Source organism: Glandiceps talaboti, chromosome 14 (genome assembly GCF_964340395.1).
Source record: "Glandiceps talaboti chromosome 14, keGlaTala1.1, whole genome shotgun sequence".
In the NCBI taxonomy this organism is placed as follows: domain Eukaryota; kingdom Metazoa; phylum Hemichordata; class Enteropneusta; family Spengelidae; genus Glandiceps; species Glandiceps talaboti.
This window is the reverse complement of record NC_135562.1, coordinates 17,406,359-17,427,726: the sequence shown is the minus strand read 5'-3', so window position 1 is coordinate 17,427,726 and position 21,368 is coordinate 17,406,359. Positions and strand designations below refer to the sequence as shown.

General features: G+C 34.8%; 1 protein-coding gene across 1 annotated transcript in view; it reads right to left on the bottom strand.

Annotated features, from left to right (window-relative positions):
* The window catches only part of LOC144445534 (ras-related protein Rab-23-like), a 31,778-nt gene extending 10,447 nt beyond the window's left edge, over positions 1 to 21,331 (bottom strand). The window contains exons 1-2 of the mRNA XM_078135121.1: positions 21,106 to 21,331; positions 329 to 606 (exon numbers count right to left, since the gene is read on the bottom strand). Coding sequence (XP_077991247.1) covers positions 329 to 483 — 155 coding nt within the window. The 5' untranslated portion in view covers positions 484 to 606; positions 21,106 to 21,331. The remainder of the gene's footprint in view (positions 1 to 328; positions 607 to 21,105) is intronic.
* Positions 21,332 to 21,368: the final 37 nt, after the last annotated feature.

Sequence of the window (21,368 nt, the reverse complement as noted above, 5' to 3'; positions counted from 1 at the left end):
TCTCATAATACACATGTGTGGTGCATTGTCATCTTGCCATTAGAGACACTGATTTTTTCTGATTCAACCGATATATGAGGGCATCATATTAAAATTGTTTGGTCTGATAGCATACTTATAAGTTATATAGGGTCTGTCTCATAATGAAAATACTATTACTACGAATAATAAAGGCCAACCATACATTCATCACTATTTTTTCTCACTTGAAATTGATGAAAAATGGTACTTTGTGATGTTTTAGATTTTTCAGGTAGCCACACAAATTTGAGTTCCATGCACCTTTACTGTTACATCTAGGTCCAACAAATGCTAGTAAAGTACTTACTCAAGTTGTCTTTCAAGGAAATCAACTCCGATAGTCTTCTTGTAGTCTCTTGTAAATATTCCCTTACAATAACGCTGTATCATACTTGACTTGCCCACTGCTCCATTGCCTACCACCACTACCTTTATCGCAACTTCAATTTCTTCCTCTCTCATAATTGTAAAAATGACAAGTGTTCTTTTAAATACTTTTATATATATATAATATATTTCTATCTATGGAATAAGCTTCTGGTTGGCTGTTGACTCACTATGTGATGGAGGAGGTCTTCACAAGACCTGAAAGAGACAAAAAATGAACATTATATTTAATACAACATTATAAAATATTTTGATCAATTATCGTATTAATTTTGATCAATTCTCGTATTCTGTGGTAAAATAACCCTGGAGTATCCTTAAATATATTTATCGGGTTGGTAAAACACTAAAGGCCATGTTGCAGATAATAATCCCGCCATTGATTGGAACTATGCAAAGATCATCGACAGTGAATGGCACAAGTTATCCTGGCAAATTAAAGAATCTCTCCACATCAGAAACAAAGATGTAATGGCAACACCATGAACAGAGATAAAGGAGCCATGTCCATGTACATGTACATGAATGTACCAAACACATCATTTCCATGATCACATCTTTGCTGCACTATGACACCTAGTGGTAAAGCCATCAAAAACAGACAGTTTGTCAAAGCCCATGGACTTGAACATTCAAGCAAAAACGCTACTCATAAGTAATCAGAACCCTTGGTCATGATACAAGAACTACTTATTTGCAATACTAGTAATAGGGAAGCATTTGGAGATCATTACGAATGATACAAGTCAGAAAGAGAATCTCAAACTCTGTGGTATACACATACACTGTGAACCCATGAGAATCTACTACGTAACAGTAATATGGAAACTGAACAAGCCATGAATTCAAATCAAACTATGTGTACTAGAAAAGGGGTAATTGAGGTATGAAACTGGTCTATGATACATGTACAAATGTACCAGCCATTTTTGTACTCATATTTACATGTACATGTATCATACAGGTAATAAGAGAACTGACAATACAGTCAAATTCTGCCTTTATTCAACAGTTGAAAACATATGTTACTGTAGTATAACTTATACACACAATATGTATACTGTATACGATCATGACATCATATAATGTATCACATGTCACATGGTGTATCGCAGGACCTATGTTCACAATTAGACTGTCGACAGTAGTTCGTGCCTTTTTTGCTATGTTTCATCTAAAACAAAGTTGTCGCCTCGCTCCGCAGCACTGAATACTAATGCGTACTGATAGGAACTGTGATTACTGAAATATAAAATCGCAAAAATTGTGATCAGAAGTTTCTCACGAAATGGTGGATGCAGATACTGACATCAATTTAAAAAGACAATATAAAATTAAACTGTTCTTCCAAATTGTAATAGCTGTACATCTGATGAGAAGAAACCAATAACACAGAGAACATATGGAAAACAATGGAAAACATAACTACCTGAAGTAGACACACCTGACTTAGTGACTTACACATGAAAAAAAATTTAAAAAATGAAAATCTACCTACCCCACCTATTCTAAAATTGAGTGTAATCGGAACCACGCAATTTATCTTAGGAATTACTGTAAAATGTCTGCAGGTATGGTATTATATTTCAATGAAAGCATTATGCAATATTTTATATACACAAATACAAAAAAAATCTCCCTTTTGTACCCCTCTCTATGATCAAGCCACAAAAAAGCCATACGGTAGAGAAAGGAGTAAACTGTATTTAGATATAATGAATGTTTATTTTCAGTATAATAGTGTGGCGACAGGCAGTCAGGTGTAGTTGAAATGAAATTACAGCCTACACAATACAGGCATCACGATCTCATAATAAGTCAGGATTGCTTTACACAAACTAAAAATAAATCTTGCAAAATTGCTGCAGGCAACGAACATTCACCCTAAATGACACACTCTTGTGATTTCTGAGCTCTCTGTTGATAACATGATTTTTTTTTGTATATCTTATATCAGTTTGCTTTAGTTGGTACCAGATTGGTATCAAAACAGGAGCAAATACTCAAGGCAAACTGTAGTTTCTAAATATCAAAGTTCAACCTTCAATACATAAAATTGTATATGTACTACATGTACATGTAGGTTGAGTTGTGGATAGATTGCATGGCTGGTGTGGATGGGATGAGAAGATGTGTTTGGTATGTTGGTGGGCCAGGTTGAGTCTGTTGGGTTGATGGGCTGGGTTGAATTGGGTGGGTTGATGGGATGGGTTGAGCTTGTTGGGTGGGTTGATGGGCTGGGATGAATTGTGTGGGTTGAACTTGATGGGCTGGGTTGAATTGGGTGGGTTGGTGGGCCAGGTTGAGTTTGTTGGGTTGATGGGCTGGGTTGAATTGGGTGGGTTGATTGGATGGGTTGAGTTTGTTCGGTGGGTTGATGGGCTGGGTAGAATTGGGTGGGTTGATGGGCTGGGTTGAATTGGGCAGGTCAGTGGGCCAGGTGCAGTTTCTTGGGTTTATGGGCTGGGTTGTATCTACATACATGTATATTTACATGTACACATTGATACATACAGGTTACGTGGATGGATTCAAATGGTTGGGTAGCTTATAGATGGAAGAGATTGAAGGAAAGGGTAGGGTAGTGGGATGGAATGGGATGGTTGAAGTGGGTACCCAGTGGGTATATTGGGTGCATGGTGTATATGTGCATATAACATTAATACCATACATACATGTACCACCAGCCAAAGAAAATACCCGTGACCTGCATGTACATTTTTTGTACTTATAAGGGTTGTCACTACGAACTGATAGAAGTACATCACACTACAAGAGTACTGACAACCGTTAGGTCACAAGTATTTTCTGGCTGAATGAAGAAAAATATTGGAGAGTAACATAATTATACCGCCGCCAGTAATATCAAAGAAAAATCTAAGAAAGTAGTGATAATTTTGAATGTTTTAAGTCATATTTTAAACACAGCAGAACCAGCATGTTGACTCGTGTTGTCGTCACATAGAATGACCAGAGCATATATTTCATTTTTTTTTTTGTTTAACTTGCTTTGTGTATGATATAATGTATGGTACACATAATTGTTGGTTTAGGTACACAAGTGGGATGTAAATGTATGAGATAAATAGATTGACAGGGTGGATGATTGAGGTGTGAAAATTGACACTTTCTTCAGTTTCTTCCTGTATTCTTCTACCAACAACCACTGAGATGTATATATACATTGTATTTTAATTTATTCATTCAAATAATTACTTCTGAAACTCTCTTGTGATGAAATCAATTCTATAGACAACACTCTACAAATATGGACATTGTGACATAGCCTTTAGAAATATGCCAATTAAAGGTTTGCGTACATTTGTATAGTGTATATACACTATGAATAAATTTTACAAATATTTGGAACTAGGGATGGTATTCAATACACAAGTGTGTATGACGTGTGAGTACTCAATACAGGATAAAAGTTCTCTTAGGACTCTTCAACTCGTATTCAATTAGCTGAACACAACATTTTTATAAGGAGAGGGACAGACTAATGGATTTGTGGCTAACAAGAGATGTACAGCTCACATGAACTCATTTGAGTCATTGTCCATCGATGTGTATGAATGACTCAGTGAAATCTTAAAACAGGAACTCAGTATTTTTGCTCATGTAATAAGTTAGCATTATTCATATACATGACAATTTTTATATGATATCTGGTATAATACAACTTATATATATATGATAATATATGATACGGTATTATGATATAATATACATGTACATTGTACTAACTACGATACATAGTCTAATTTGACATGATACATTGTACGATATATACATAATATAATATAATATGCCTAGTAGACAATATGATATGTAACAATACATACCGGTATAATATGATATGATATACATGATAATATTGATACATGATATGATATGATGATATTGATATATATGATTTGATTTGATATATGATATGATATGATATGATATGATATATGATATATGAGATATGAGATATGATATAATATAATATAATATGACATGATATGACATGACATGATATATGACACAACATGAGCCATGATGTGACAAAAGATTGATCTAGGTGCTGGTTTGATCTCTAGCATTACAAGCTGTTAGTGAGATGGTGAGCACAATCATGGTGCACTGCACAGATCGTGATGCAAACAGGCTAGCAGGGTTTGCATTGCGATGGTAATTGTTAGTGAGCCAATATACACATGTACTAAGCAGGTGGTTTGCAATGTAGCCCTTAGGAATCTTTCTTTACATCAGTGTATACAATTGGTATTAGTATTAGTATTATTACGGTACTCCTGTCAGCTGCTTTTGGATTCTTTAAAACCTTATTTCGATGTTTTATGAGCATGACGTAAATGTACAATGCCTGTGGTGGAAAGGAAACGAGGATTCATGGTTGACTTGGTGAACTGCAACCCCATGATTAATCCTTTTGACACTATACAGTACAACGCCTCATGTAGTCTTTTCCCAATTTACTACTAGACATGTGTTACCCTACATGTAGTTTACTACATGTACATCACATGTACATTAGCCTGGCTTTTAAATTTTGGTTTCCGATTTAAAATCCCCATCTGCATGGGTTCCACGCTACATGTACGCATGTATGGGACTGGTACAGTGTTATACAAAATGTACATGTAGTGTCAGACTGTTGACCTGGTGTTAGCATCTACATTAAATGTACAATCATGTATTGTACGAAGCTAAACGTAATGCCAATCCAGTCAGCAATTGCAGTTATCTAGAACAGTTTACTGTAGTGTGATGTACATGTACGTTATATACTGGTATACATATAATAGTACACTGAGTCTCTGTAATAATCAGAAGTACATTCAATTTTGTATTTTAATGAGACAAGTATTGATATTGCCAATGTTTAGGAATTTGGGAACTACAAGCATGTACGGAAAGGGGTGGGGGACTTAACAAGAAAGGGGTGGGGGAATCTGGTAACATGTAGGAAAGGGATGAGGGAATCTGGTAACAGAAGGAAGGAGGTGAGGGAATTTGGTAACATGAAAGGGGTGAGCAATCTGGTCGGAAAGGGGATGAGGGAATCTGTTAAGAAGAAGGGGGGGGGGTCTGGTAACAGAAGAAAGGGGGTGGGGGAATCTGGTACAAGTGTAATATACAGATTTCAACATCTTATACCATAGCCTGTGTACACAATGATCTATGATTTTACTTTGCACCACACTGACAGTACATGTAATTTTAGTTTGTGTCGATCCATCTTAATGGACCAAAAACCTCGATTGCCAGAGTAGTACATTGGAGGATACATGTAAATCACATTTAACCCTCAATCTCCATTCAAAAAAACAGCTGTCCCTCTTAAAAGCTCTGAACAATGGTTCTTTGGTTATGGCAATACAGTTACAATGTACTGTAAACTGCATGTAAATATACGATATATTTTGTTAGGACAACACAAAAGTAGTCCGTCTTCCATGCTTGAGTTATTCTCCCACAAGGAATACCAGTTGAACACTGACCCCAAGTCTCTCCTGTGACTACATGTTCTGTGACTAATGAGCCAGAAAATTCTCATCTGAGAGATGTGGTATGAATGAGAAGGATGTGACCCAAGAACTATAAGGTACAAACACAGTCGGTCACCTAACCTGAATGAAATTATTAGAAGTCAGTGACCTTTGAACAGGATGTACATTATATACATAGTGGTACCAAATCTCATCACTGGTCATTAATAGAATCTGAGTGCTTTGATTACTTTTGTAATGCTCTTGTTATACAATTCTGGTTGCCAACACAGTTTCTAACTAAACCACTCTGGATGCCAAAGTGGTCTCTAACTAAACCACGTCTGGTCAAAGTCTCTCAATCAGCACAAAAAGTTGTTCATCCAATCAGTGAACCCCAACTGTTATATTGACACAAACAGTGTATGACTACATTGTATAAGTAGCATCCTAAGCTGACAAATATACCATATTTGGACATTACATAACTGTCCCAGTAAACACTAACTTTAATTATGAGGAACTGTGCAATTGGTTAGAATTTTGTGAATGATTAACAGAGACATGATGTTAATGACTGTGTGGGTGGCTGTGGATGAATTTTAAATTTCATCTCAGGACTTATAGAGTAACAACTTTGACTATACGTGAGTGGAACTTGAAATGTGAATTGTAACAATTCCCTATTGGGACTAGACTATAGCCTAGAGGTAAAGAATACACTTGACTTGTCAGGCATTTATGATTTATGGACTTTGGACATTTACACATCAGACTATCCCATAGGACACTTCAAAATACACCACTTAGATAATTAAAAAATTTCACAATTGAATAAAACCATAGCAACAAGTACAATTAGTTGACAAGTGGGACTGTTTCAATTAAATAATAATTAATACACATTCATATAAATTGATGTAGGCTTGGTGTTTAACTCATGTGACATGACATTTTCTACATACTCTCAGACAACTTCTAAATGCAAAAGAAACAAATTAGTGAAGTGCACAGTTGGATGTCAAAGTAGTCAAGTTGTAATATTTGATAAGGCAGTCCTTTTTCTTATAAAGCTTCACCTGTCTGTCAAGTAACTTGAATGTTCCATATCATATATGAAATAATGGCACAATTGCATGTGTACATTGACATTTATAGTTGACTGCTTGGCATTACCTTTTAAAACAAGCGTACATTAAAAAAATCAGTTATCAAAGAAAGCTGGTTTGGAGAATATACATGTATGAACCATTACTTCAACTTCATGTAGCCATAGCCTTTTTATGGTATATTCTGTTCAATCAAGGATATGAGAGATTGAATGTAATATACTGTAAGCAAGTTGCAAACAGGCTAAGTTGCCCAAGGATGGAAACAACAGTGGTTTGGCCATGTCACCCCCTCCTCTCCCCTCTTCCTCCAACCTGGATCACAGACACACACACAATTATGTATGCATGGAAGTGTGGAGGAGAGGAGATGAGGGAAACCGCATGCAAACTGGAGCTACATTATATAATATCAAGAAGTGGACTAACCATGATTTAGCATGTTAGATTGTACATGTATTACTGAGAAGTGCAGAGGGTGGGGGTGGAAAGATCAAAATGCTCCTACATGGTCTAATAGCTCTGGGATTTAACTGACCTGACATGACATAGAAGTTTATTGGAAAGAGAAGTATTGATGTACAACAGTAGACAACAAGATACATGTAGATGGATTTCAAGCCAACAGACTGTACATAATTCATATGTACATGTATGGCTATTGTGTGTGATCAAATATATCAATTTTAATACCCCTATTAAATGATGACAGAGACCCTTTACGAGCAACATGTGGAATTAATAGTTTGGCATACAGTGTGTCTTTCACTGATGTACCTCGTACATGTAGTTTAGAAACATTGCTGGGTTGACACATCTAGGCACATATAAATGTAAGCTCTGCCCACATCTGAATCGATTCAAAACCAAATCAAACTGAATCGACTCGGTTAAGTCGGTTAGAAATCAAATTCGGCCCTCACTAGTAATCTAGGCAATAGATTTCGAATCAACTCACTTTTACGTTTGAATCTGATTCAGTTTTTAACTGATATGATATGACGAATGAAGGAAATGCAATAATTATCAATTTAGAATAAATTTAATAGCCATTATTTCTAAGTTAAAATCATTTTCAAAATACAATACATGATTGTACAACTCAGTACTAAAATACCTTACATTTAAAATTACCTTTGCCCAAAGACTTGCTCTGGCTTGAAAATTTTTCTTCACCAGAACATACATGTACATGTACTGTAAAGCCAGTATGTCAAGTCAGATAGCCAAGTCTCTGCTAAATAATTGCATGCATCTTGAGAAGTACTTCTGTAGTATGTAGGCGTACATGTACTCTTCCTACAGCTGTGTTGACTTTTACAAAGAAAAGACTGTGTCTATTATTAGTTTGTGGTGGGAAGATAGTATGAGACTATGACAACTGCCTGAGGCTAGGGAATTTTCCACACCATCATTCTACATGTACATAAGATGTCTGTCTGGAAAAGAATTCATTACCTAACTAAATTATTTATCAAATGTGGTTGCTTGACATTTTCTATTTTAATGTCTACTGTGTTTCTGACATATCTCTATTTATCCGTTTTACATCCATCCATTATGACTTTAACACAAGGGTTTACAGTACAACAAATTGTGACATTTGAATAAGCTAATTTGCATAATTATGTATCATCGTAGGCAAGTACAGTAGCACTGCAACTATACACAAATTATAAATGTGTGAGTATGTTAAAATCAATGATAAATACTCATTCTAAATAAATTATCTTTAAAATAATTTCAGAAATTTGTCTAATGATGGTCACCACAGAGCAGCGTTAAAGTCAGTGTTGGTGAGGTAGGAAGAAACCGGGAAAACCTGCATTCTGTCGGGTGAAACTGAACATCAGGCTTCTCACATACAGACCGGGTTACTTGTTTTTATAATCACACCGAAATGATGCTGGATGAGTTCAAACCAAGCCTGCAGACGTACAACAAGGTGTACGAGGTAAACACTCAACCACCGACAACCCAGCAAATATATGTAAGAGTATGCATGTATGTATACATGTATGTATCGCATAAAAATATGTAGCATTTTTATATATCATGTAACATGTTGCACACTATACAAATATACACGTTGGATGTGTGTGAAAACATAAATCTAGTTAACCAATTGTATGCATGTCAATTTGCATACAAGTGCATGGAAAACACACCAAATACATATTAATTTATAGCAGATTCTATTTTTTTATACATAAAATGAATTAATATCATAGTATGTTTCATGTGAAATATGTGGCACATGTATCAATCATGTCAGAACACATAGTACATAATCTACATATTTGCTTCATGAAAATCTAAAAATATCGCATACATTTTTGTAAAGGTAATAATTTGCTGTATCTTTCCATATATAATCTACACAATATAACATGAAATGATAATGGCACTTTGTAGATATAGTAACTAAAATACATTTGATATTTATCAGCAGATAATAAAAATGAAAAGCCATAATTCCTTTTATCTATGAGTACGAGTACACATGTATATTACATACCTACAGGCAATTGTTGATGAATATTACTCTCTACACCTGCCAGACAGAACAACCTCATGGGAAATTAAAGTAAGTAATTTTACACTCCAATATCCTAACTGATGTCATCACACTATCTACTTAAGAAGTTAAAACCCATCCGTTTATAATTGTACATTAATTGACAATTCGCTATGACGTAAGAGTTTAAGACAGTATGGTAGAAATATGGTATGTTTGAATATTAAGTACTTAACTTAATACATATCTTACGTATGCCTAAAATAAAGTTGTGTGGTTCCTATTACGTTCAATTTTCGAATAGGTGGGGAAGGAAGATTTTCCCTTTTTTGTCATGTGTGAGTGTCTAATTCAGGTAGATATATGTTTTCCATTGTTTTCCATATGGTGTCTGCATTAGTGGTTTCTTCTCATCAGATGTACAGCCATTACAGATTGGAAGAACAGTTTTATGTTGTCTTTTTAAGTTAATGTCAGTTTCCACATCCACTATTTCTTGCCAGACTTCACAATTTTCGTGATTTTATTTGTTTTTCTCGAATATGTAAAAGAAAGTTTAACGTCGGTGTGAAAAAATAGGTGGGTTTGGGTAACCGGGAACGAAACAGTTTTTTTGTAGGCCTAAGTACTTATAAATGTCTTACTTTAATAGCTCAAATGATTTTGAGAATATGTATATTCAAATTAATAATCTATAAATAATGGCCTTACTTTGCCATACAAAGAATTGTCACTTTATATATTCATGAACTCTGGCGAATTCTCACTTCATTATTAACAATTTTGAAAATGCGAGAATGAATATCTGTGGACTCTGGCGAATTGTCACTTTATCATTAATTGTTTTGGAAATGCGAGAGAGAATTGGATGTGTGAAAAGGTTGATTTAGTTTCAGGTGTGAAATTAAGTGTCAAATATACTACATGTTCTTTTCCAACTACATAGTGATGCTCTGTGATAACATACATGTAAGTAACTGTCAATATTTCACATTTTCAGATTTTGGACCGTTTCGATGTACACGGCTGTCCAATATTTTTCTTTTACAAATTTTGTTATCACTCCTACAATCTGTATGGCATACCTGTTTTTTAGTTCAAAAGGTTGGCCACGTCACCTCACATGAACCCTCTCTCTCTGGGTCAAAGGGTAAACCACTTGACTTCATAAGACCTACTAGCTCACTTAAGCATGCTCAAACAAAGATCTCATCTCTGCATCATAGAATGAATGCATTGTATTATCATCAATGCATAGATTTTACTGTAAACGTTCTTTTTAAATTCTATGTATTTGGACAGAAGAAAGCTGATATTTTTTATAAGGCTTCCCCTACCACACCTACATGAGTGAAATAAAATTGAAGCAAGAATCAAGTTTCCACACAGCCTGCCTAACTCTAGCTAACTCCGACTTATTGATTGTGCAGTATTCTGCAAGGCATGTGTGATTGCTGTATGCAATAAAACATCCACTTAATGCATATTTTGATATTCTCCCACCTGGTTGAAGACATCGCTGTCTTAAATGCTCCAAAGTTCGATACAGAAAGAGTTTTATCCCTTCAGTCGTCAAATTGATGCTAAGTTGTAATTGTGTAGGTTGTATTTGTTTTTACTTGTTACTTATTTGTTTTGTGTATTATACTGTTTTCATTTATTCTGTGCAGTTGTGAGCTGTAAACTATGTATTCTTTGAGGACTAATGAAGGAATAGATAATAATGGTAATAATAATAATTCTGGATAATGCAAGTTTAATATTTTCCCCTCTATGTTCTTGTTAGGGCAGTAAGTTAAATCTACAAGAGTTCCTCGATCATTTTACCAGAGTTCACGTCACAACAGTGATTTGATGTACACATGTACGGCAAAAACCATGCCACTTTTACTGTACATCCTCTTTCTGTATATCATTAGCACGGTTCCATAAAATTAACAAACACTCTGCCCCTTCTCTGTTACCTGGGTCTAAATTTCAAGTAAAGAACGGAAACAGCTTCAGCTAGAACGTTTTTATCACCAAACAAGATTACAGTGCTGTGTACGTATTTCTGCAATAATCGTGACAGAATAATTGAATGAAATAGATATACTCAGATGTGGTAGGTTGATGCGATTTCCTGTTAAACTTGTCACGACACAGCCCCCAACTAATGTGATTATAACAAAATTGAGAGCCACCAACAGTAAACATATTGTACCTGCTGTAATACTCTTTGACGGTTAGCTATATCATTCCACCTTAACCACAGATTTCATTGCTGACATGTGCAAGAAAATCTTATCTTCAATCGATCTCACTCTTGTTCATTTTTATCATGTATCTAGATTGACACTGATGCAATGCACAAACTCCTTATCGGATTGCTAGCCTGCTGTTAGCTATTAACATGACCTGGTGCAGATATTAACCTTTCTAGCTGATTTGATATCAAGCTGCTGAGATGTTAGGGATGATCAGACAATGTCACACAAGCTTGAAACAAGCAAACTTTGTTCGTTTTTGTTGTTTGTTTTTTTTGTTTGTTTTTTTGTTTTTTGTTGTTTGTTTTTTTTTTGGGGGGGGGGTTCTGGCATCAATGTGATTGCTGAACTTCCTTTTCATACATGTACTTCTAACCAAGTTTTGAAAACTTTCATGCCTTCAATAATAAAAGCTTCAGTATTTACTACTGAGATGTTGATAAGTTGATAAAAATTTACTTCTGATGTGAGATTCAGTGTTTGGGTTTACAGTATATGCAGTACTTTGATTTGTTCACCATCATCTCAGTAAACAGGTTCATAACATAAGGTTGGAACTTCGTGTTTACCATCATGTTTTGGTGGTAATGGTGTCATCGCTACATCATGGTTTCCAAATTACATCATATATACAATACAAATGTAAATATGTGCTGTCCGTGGGCGGGCGGGCGGGGGGGGGGGGGGGGGGTAGTTATACAACACAAACGATGTTTGACATTTCTTTCATTGAGGTTGTACGACATTGTGGGATCGTCCCTAAAAAATAGTGGAAGACTGCTGTTTATTTTAAACTGTAATACGTCACTACATGTAACTCAAGGCTACTTGACTAGTTGGAGAGTGATTCTGAAATTCCATTCTCCATGCAGTCAGATATTATACATTCAGGTACATTCCAGTGAATAGAAATTTCAATAATTGTGACGTGGTGTATTATGCTATGTTTTCACTTCTGAAAATACAGCTGCAGGATACACTCTCTAACACTTTCAATAACACCTTTATGTCCCAACATCCATTGTGAGGCCATGTGGTTCTGTTATACATGTATGTCATGTATGTACATACGTAACATACAGCGTAACAAAAAGCACAAATAAAATATCAGAGTTTAAAATGGTATTACATACATGTACATCTGTCACTACTCATAAAAAAAATATGTACATGTGTAGCATATCATATTTTGACTACATGTATATTACTATGGCTTTGTCATCTAGCTTTTATTTGCCAAAATATTAATAAATTCATATTTGATTACAAAGTACATCAATACCTTGGGCTCTGGGGTAGATTTTATTTTAGGACAATACATGTATTTGTGATTGAAGTACAATGCGTGCTTATCCAAGTTATACATGTCATATATTGCCTTTTAAACAAAATTACTCATACACGATTGTAATACGTTTTCAAATCAACATAATGGACAAAGTCATATATAATAAAAGTTATAGCCCACAGGTATCTACCGTACATGTACATGTACTATCTTTCATTTCTTCAGCAATAACAGTGGACTGAACAAACGACAAGAATATATTTATATATGTGCATGTAAGCTAGTGATTATCTAGATTCCAAACTCTATTCTACAAGTCAATAGGGAATGTGCAATCCAGACTGAGCATGCTCAGATGCAAAGGCCTATGGGATTATCTGTGGTTATTGTAATACCTAATCTGGAGCAACTGATAAAATAAACCTCCCACAAAGGTCAGGGCAACTATGAATTGATCATTTGTGGTTACAAACAATGTAACATTATTGTTTACAATGCTAATTGGTTAGTATTTAATATCACATTTCACATGATGCAACATTCAATATGGCGGGTTTGCAAGTTCCCTATTGTCAATTCCCATTTGTTGTTGACTAATATTTGAAGTCTATACTAGCAATTATACCATGCACGAGACATTTAGAAAAAATATATGGAATATATACTCTTGTCGTTCTACATCATGACAACATGCACCTATGTCACAACAATGTATGTCTACATTGTATGTCATTGGTTCTGTTGTGTTCAAAATGTTCATATCGAAATATGAGTCAAAACGTTCAAAATTACCATTAGTTACTTACAAATTCCCCGATTTTTCTTTGACATTACTGGCAGTGGTATAATTATGTTCTTCTCCAATACATTTCTTCATTCAGCCAGAAAATATTCGTGACCTAAGGGTTGTCATGATGAGTCGATACAAAGCCCGCTCAGGTTACTCATATTTTCCTTGGTTGAATGAAGAAAATTATTCAATTGGGAATAACATCTAAATAGTACATGTACTGCAAGTTTCATTTCTTCAGCAACAACAGTGAACTGAACAAAAGAAAGTAATACAGCACAGGAATGTATACGTACATATAAAGCCAGTGATCAGCTTAGCTCATCTACATTCCAAACTCTATTCTACAGGTCATTTGTCAGGCCCATTTGTTGTTGAAACATTTGTACTAGCAGTATAGCACCGAAAGGATCAAATTCCTTGCCAGCAAATTTTTCTGACAAAATATTTCAGCTTTTATGGCTGGTACCATTTTTCACTAACAGCGTTTTACTTGTTCGTAAACACTTGAGAATTTCTACCTGTAGTTTGGAAGAGACTTAAATACAACCATTACTGATTTTTTTGTTAAGTATTTTTTCATGAGTGGGTACCCGGCTTAAGGACTACTTTCAAGAGTGAGTTTAGGGAATTCTTCCAGAAACACTGGTACATGTATGAAGCCAGAACAGATGTATTACTATTATATGTATATCATTCTGGTCTAAGATGAAGCTATTGATTGAAGTACATTGTTGCACCAGTAAAATTAATGCAAGTGGAGTGGTTTTTGAGTTTTTGCATCTGATTCCATATTTTATTTTACTGCATAAGTTTGAAATGCTACTTTCATTTTAAGCAAGAAATGTTGTGAAAATACTCTTGGTACACAAGGGCCTCATGTCTCTTAGCCCGGAACTACATGTTCATGTTCATGTACACCACTATACTTCTTAGCCATGAACTTTGACTCAGTGTGTGAGCTAAAACACTTGCCTTAATTCAATTGTGTTCTCTACAAGAATAATGTTACAAGGGTAGTACAAATCTAAGTATGTACAATATCCCCGCAACTTCACCAGTTGTTTTACCCATCAAAATTATGTGTTTTAAAGTGTGGAAACTGAACAGTTTTGCCATCACACTCAGTATGTTACCTGGTTTCTGAAAAGCTTGGTAAAAAATACTAGGGGGTTGAACTCCAGAGTCCATATGGAGAGTTAAAAAAAAGCCCACATCCATGCTGGGTTTCATTCAGAGGAAAACAACAGAGAAGACAGCAAATGGATGTTGTACAAGAGTTCTGATTTGATGGACTCCAGACTGCCTCCATACAGATAGACTGTAACATACATCATATATTGTTCAGCCATATCAGGCTTAATACTGGCTGATATAGTGTGGCACTAATGTCTGTATCTTACAGACTACCATACAGGTGGTTACAGGTGGAAAGAAAATGGCAAATGGATCCCAATAAAGGAATGTGCATGTATACTTTCTGTTTAGCCATTGTACAAACATAACTGGAAGGATTTTTAGGAAATTTTCCAGCAAGTTACACAATACACTGTACATGTATGATTACTATAAGCTAAGTCAACAATCAATAGGGCTTCCTCCATTTTGCTTCCCATGCTAATCTTAATTCAAACTATACATTATTGATTTTTTGGAGGGTAGCATGGATGTCAGTGAACTTTGAATAAAGTATAGAATTCCTCTCAGACTTTGGAAGCCAAATGTCAGTTTAGTGTTAGCCCTTTCAGTTGGTAATTTTCAAAACACAGGTCTGTGAGGTGTTGGTGCCAGCATGGTATACTTCAGTATAATGCTACACGTACAGGTAGCCAAGGCTAGCCATATTGGAAAGTTAATAATCAGTACTGAAATTTAAATAGCTAAATGAATGAACCACGTACACCTGAAGACTTCCCTTACATAGCAAATTGAATGAATTTGAAAGAAGTATAAGAAACATATCTTTGTCACCATCAGTGGAATTTGAATACATGGCTATGGTATCAAATAGTGAATGGTTATGGCAGAATGAACACAAAAGTTTAAATTGAGTTGTTCCTTCACATGCCATGTTTATTCTGGGAGACTACCCATTCGTAAACAAAGTCTCTAATACCAATTTGACAGAGAAATGAAAGAAACACAGCAAGATTTTGTATTGAACCAAGATCTTCAAATACCGGTAAATCCTTCCTTTCAAACTGAGTCCACAGATCGTTCTTCAGGGATGTTTATAATTTATTTATAACTACATGTATATATCACCTGCTCAAATGAGACTTCATCATAAAATCTCCTATCTACATGTACACCTTCTGAATACATTCCTATTAATTACATAGGTGAGAACCTAGCTAAGGGCGACCATTCTTAATTCTATGTTCATTATGATATGACTGACTCAATATTTCTTCCCTTTGGTGAAATAACAAAAAAAATTGATGCCTTCTCCAACAGGATTAGGCCTAAGAACAATTTTGTGTAGTTTTGATTACACTCAATTTTTGAATAGGTGGGATAGGTAGAATTGTTTGGGATTTTTTTTTTCATGTGTGAGTGTCTAGTTCAGGTAGTTATGTTTACCGTTGTTTTCCATATGGTCTCTGTGTTATTGGTTTCTTCTCATCAGATGTACAGCCATTACAGATTGGAAGAACAGTTTTACATTATCTTTTTAAGTTGATGTCAGTTTCCGCATCCACTATTTCTTGTGAGACTTCACAATTTTTTCGATTTTACTTTTTTCTCTCGAATATGTAAAAAAGTTTAGGGTTGGCAGTGAAAAACTAGGTGGGGTCGGGTAATCGGAAGCAAACAATTTTTCTTTTTGTTGGGCCCAAGAGAAAATCACACCATTGCTAGTATGATGGCAAACCAGATGAATGTATATATCTAAGAAAAAAAAAATTGTTTATAAGTGACATTTGGGAACTTTGAATAAAATTACAACAAATGATTAAAATTTCCTACTGACTTTATTCAGTCATTCAGACTGTTAAAGTAAGATTATGAATGAAAATATCACCAACATCATGTACATGTATACATAAACTTACATGTACATCTTTTTCTACAGGCCGACCAACCCATCAATTTAGGGACCTGGGTTTTATGAGGAAAAACACAGAATGAAATATGGGTACTACCCTAATGTCAGTAATGCTACCTTGGTGTATTCTAACAATAGAACAATAATGTGTTAACTGTAACTATTAAGTAAACCTGTTGACTTGATAAAACATTATCACATGCTGTCATATAGGTATACAGGGACCATTATTGAATTTAGATTGTTTGACAGATAAATTCTAACTGATAACATCCAAACCATTGGTGTGGTGAGTCAAAATCTGATCCCGATCCAATTCAATTTACTTGTCCATACCTGTGGTTAATTTCAATTTTTGTATCTATTTTGAATTAACTGATCCGGATTGAAGCCTACTCTAGGTGGTGTTTTCGATCAGGATCAAAGTAATTCGAGTCAGATCACGATCCGTTAGGTCTGGTGAGGACATGTACATGTATGTGCGTATTCGAATAAATTAGCTTGATAATAAGTAATCCGAATAGAAGCTGGTACATGTGTGGACAGGTACGCTAATGTAATTCAAATCGAATCCATCTTTTAGTTTTTTTTTAGTGTAGACGGAAAGTGGATTTGATGTAGAATAAAGTAATCTGGATCAGTTTAATTCAAATTGGATATCTGGATCAGATATATGGTCAGGGCTTTAGTTAGTTGTCATACCAGTTATGTACAAATACAATACTAACTGTAAAGGAATAAAAATCTACAGGTAAATCTTAAGACCCTATGACTCACTATCATATCAGGAAGTGTATAAATATACATACATGTATTGTCAGTTGCCATGGTTACATCAAAACATAATGACTTGCACATATTGTTCTCTATCTTGTGGACATGGGATAAATATTGACATTGTGTCTGCACAGTGCAGGCTATGATGAGTGCTTCCTAGGTTCATAAGAATTATGATCAAACACACTCCAAAGTCAGCTGTTATATGTTTGGCTGTGTTGTTTAACTTTTAACAGTTGTATGTTACATTACAGATAGTATATTTACTTTACCCCATGTACGTTTTACTGTGTAAGCTATGATCTAGTGATCATACTATCAACCATATAATGTAGTTCACCCCATTTAAGATTAAATATTGGAACTTCATGAACAAAACACACTGCACAAAAAATCAAAAAGATAAACAATGAAATTATGATTCAAGAGTATCTTTGATTGGCTGTGCCTATTGTTATCAACAGTATAAATCAGAGTTACATATACATTTGGGGTCTTACACTTGTACAATGTGAACATGTACATTATACCAACCCAAAACAATTGAAAATAGACTACATGTATGTAGAAATTGTAATACAAAACAAGACGAAGAACACCATTCATGATACATAACAAACTATATATACATTTGTACCGGTACAAAGCAGAGATAAATTACTTTAATGTAATTTATATTATCACTTCAGAATCCAATAGTATAGAAAAGAAAGAATTCAAATTTACAATGTAATGAAAACAAAACAGATTATAATTGCTCTCTGTGTATATCTAAACTCATGTAAAAATATTCAATCAAGAAAATTGTTTTACTTATACACTTACAACATTGGCCTATTTCATTGTAGTGTTCTTAATATCATTATTACACTTAATTATCCAAATAGAATTGTCAATTTTCTATATGGTTGTAATAAAGCATATATCTTTAATTTATTTTATGTACTGTACTCCTTAGTGTGTCCTCCAAGCCAATTTGAAGTGCCACGTTGAAACACCAAATTTTAGTGTTCCCCTATCTCTTACTATTTGGTGACTAAAAGGCCAGTTTCTATCATACTGACCCACAACAACAAAATTTGGCTATCAGGGCACACTAATTGCATGCAACTTTAATAACCCAAAGGTATCTGTAACTCTCTAGCTAAGCTTCGGAATAAAAATGGCCACTTTACAGTTATTACCAGAATATCATTTTGTCATTAACAGGCAGCACATGTATGTGAAAAAACAGCTACTTAGACTAACTACATTGTACAGTATTCTAATAACTTAATAAATTCACAGCAATATTATATCACTGGTATGACATAGCTAAGTTACAGACAAAATTTATATTTTTCAAAAATCTACATATTGCAATATCAATCATCATTCAATGGGATGACATATTACATTACATCATTTATATTTTGCTATTCACCACCACCTTATCAATCATCTTTAGTAAAACATGTCGTAATATTGCTTTGTTGAAAACCTACTTCAAAATTTAACCTCATTATTATCACTTTGCAGATAAACACACAGTTTGGGGAATGCAATTTGCAACTGATACATTTCTCATTCACCATGGCACCTTTAACCATGGGTCTAAAGTAAAGTGTAATTTTCTTTTTTATCAACATTAATCTGTCTCCATGTTGTGTGATTTGCAACTAATGGAAAGGTATCACAACTGCATATTTTATAGTGTGTATTTGTAACTAGGTTCTGAGTAGGTAAAGTCTATCTGAGTTCCATAGCTGCTATAGTTTTACTAATGACATGAGTGTCATAAACAGTGGGAGGTATTTGTGAGTAACTGCAGGTGAAATCAACCATCAAGTTTCATAACATTTTTTTCCCAGGGTTCCATACTCAAATTATGCAGCTGTTAATAATTCTCAAAAATCTATCATACACATATTTATATGTATATTAACTTTCTAAATTGACTATTTCAGAAATGTTGTTGGCTAAGTAAGAGATTCTAGCCTGGTATGGTTCAAGCTGCTTACATCATAAGTCTTTTCATGGTCTTCTATATACTTTACCAGAGTTTGCATGATCACCAAACTATAACATATACGATGAATCCAGGATGATGTACATGTAGGAGGGACTCATGTTTCTGTAGATTGTTAGTTGGTGATTACATGTACATGTATAATAATTAAATGTAAACCTTCATGTATACAGCAGCATTTTGCATGTTCTCCCATGGAATTTCACCATCAGCGTTGTTACTGTTAGTCTTAGTTAATTTACATAACCCTATTTGCTTTCAGAAAATCGAAGCACAATGTTCGTAATGAAGTGGCCTGGGGTCTGGGGAGACATTTCCTGCAAGCACTGAATTGTGATATTGGCCTCACTGACATGTTATTATTTAAATATTACGCTATACTATGCTTTCCATAGCATGACGTAAGTAATACATTCTGTAAAGTATTTAATTTATCATTATCATAAAGTGATTTCACTTTCGTCCTAGCATTAATTAATCCAGAAAAAACTGACATCATTAATATATTCTTCTCTTAAATGGTGGTGACCTTAGATGGTAATGGGTGGAGGAGCTGAGAATGTATTAATTCATGTTTTTAATTCATTTCACTGATGATCCTTTAAATTCTGGGGTATTACTATTATTTAATCTGTTTATTAAAATTGCAGAGGTCATTGACAAGCTGTTGATTAATTATTCAATTAAGCTAATTAGTAAAAATAATACAATGGGTACACTAATGGAGGTATTAGTGATTTTAGTAATTATCTCCATGACAACATACAGCTATCTAGTCTGTTTCATTAGAATTCAACTGTCATTGAAATTTTTATGAAAAGCTGTTGGTTTTGTCATTGGAAAATAACTCTAGGGGTATAATCATTGATATGTTAGTCTTAAATTAAAGTGCCTAGGAAGGAAAGAACTAATTATTGACTGAGTGGTACGTCCAGTTATCCGACTGTCAGATTAGGCTTGGGATCTCGAGGTATGGCTTGTAAATTGTTGGTCCTAAAAACAATGCATCTTGCTGGAGGCCATTGCCTGCACAGTTTGCAGTAACACATAGTTACAATCTGTATATTCATGCCTGACTTGATCAAATTAATGACTGTGGACGTTGGTGCACTTTGTTCCGACCACAAGACCGACCCGCGTTGTCTTCTCGCTGGTGATGTCATCAACGAGTCGTGCCAAGAAAATTGTTCAAAATAACACGGAAAAGTCCATAAAAATGTAACACTCGCAAGAGTCACCAAACCAATACCGACACTGTCTGTCAAATGTGATCATTATGAGGAAATACCTCTCATGAAATTTATCAAACCCAAGTCTACTACAATTTCTAACTTGTGTTCTGGATGGATAAATACAATATATGCCGTCGCTATGTAAACTACAGCTGATGGAGGCAGTGTGTCATGCGGACACTTACCGTGCAGTTCATGTGTTGTCACCGGTATCTTTTTCTGTTGTGAATGGCAGTCTTTCCAAACTTCTTTTCCGTGAACAGAATAGCGGTTTCACGCCTTGTAAGTTGCGAGTCTAGTTTGGAAGTGGACACTGGAACGACGATGAGATAAGGAATGTGGTTATCACGAAAATCCAAATTTTTTGAAATGGTTTGACTGCGTTTTGATCCTTGGGTGGTTTCTGTCGAGCCGATGTACGTCACGTGACTTCTGTCATTGGGTGCCT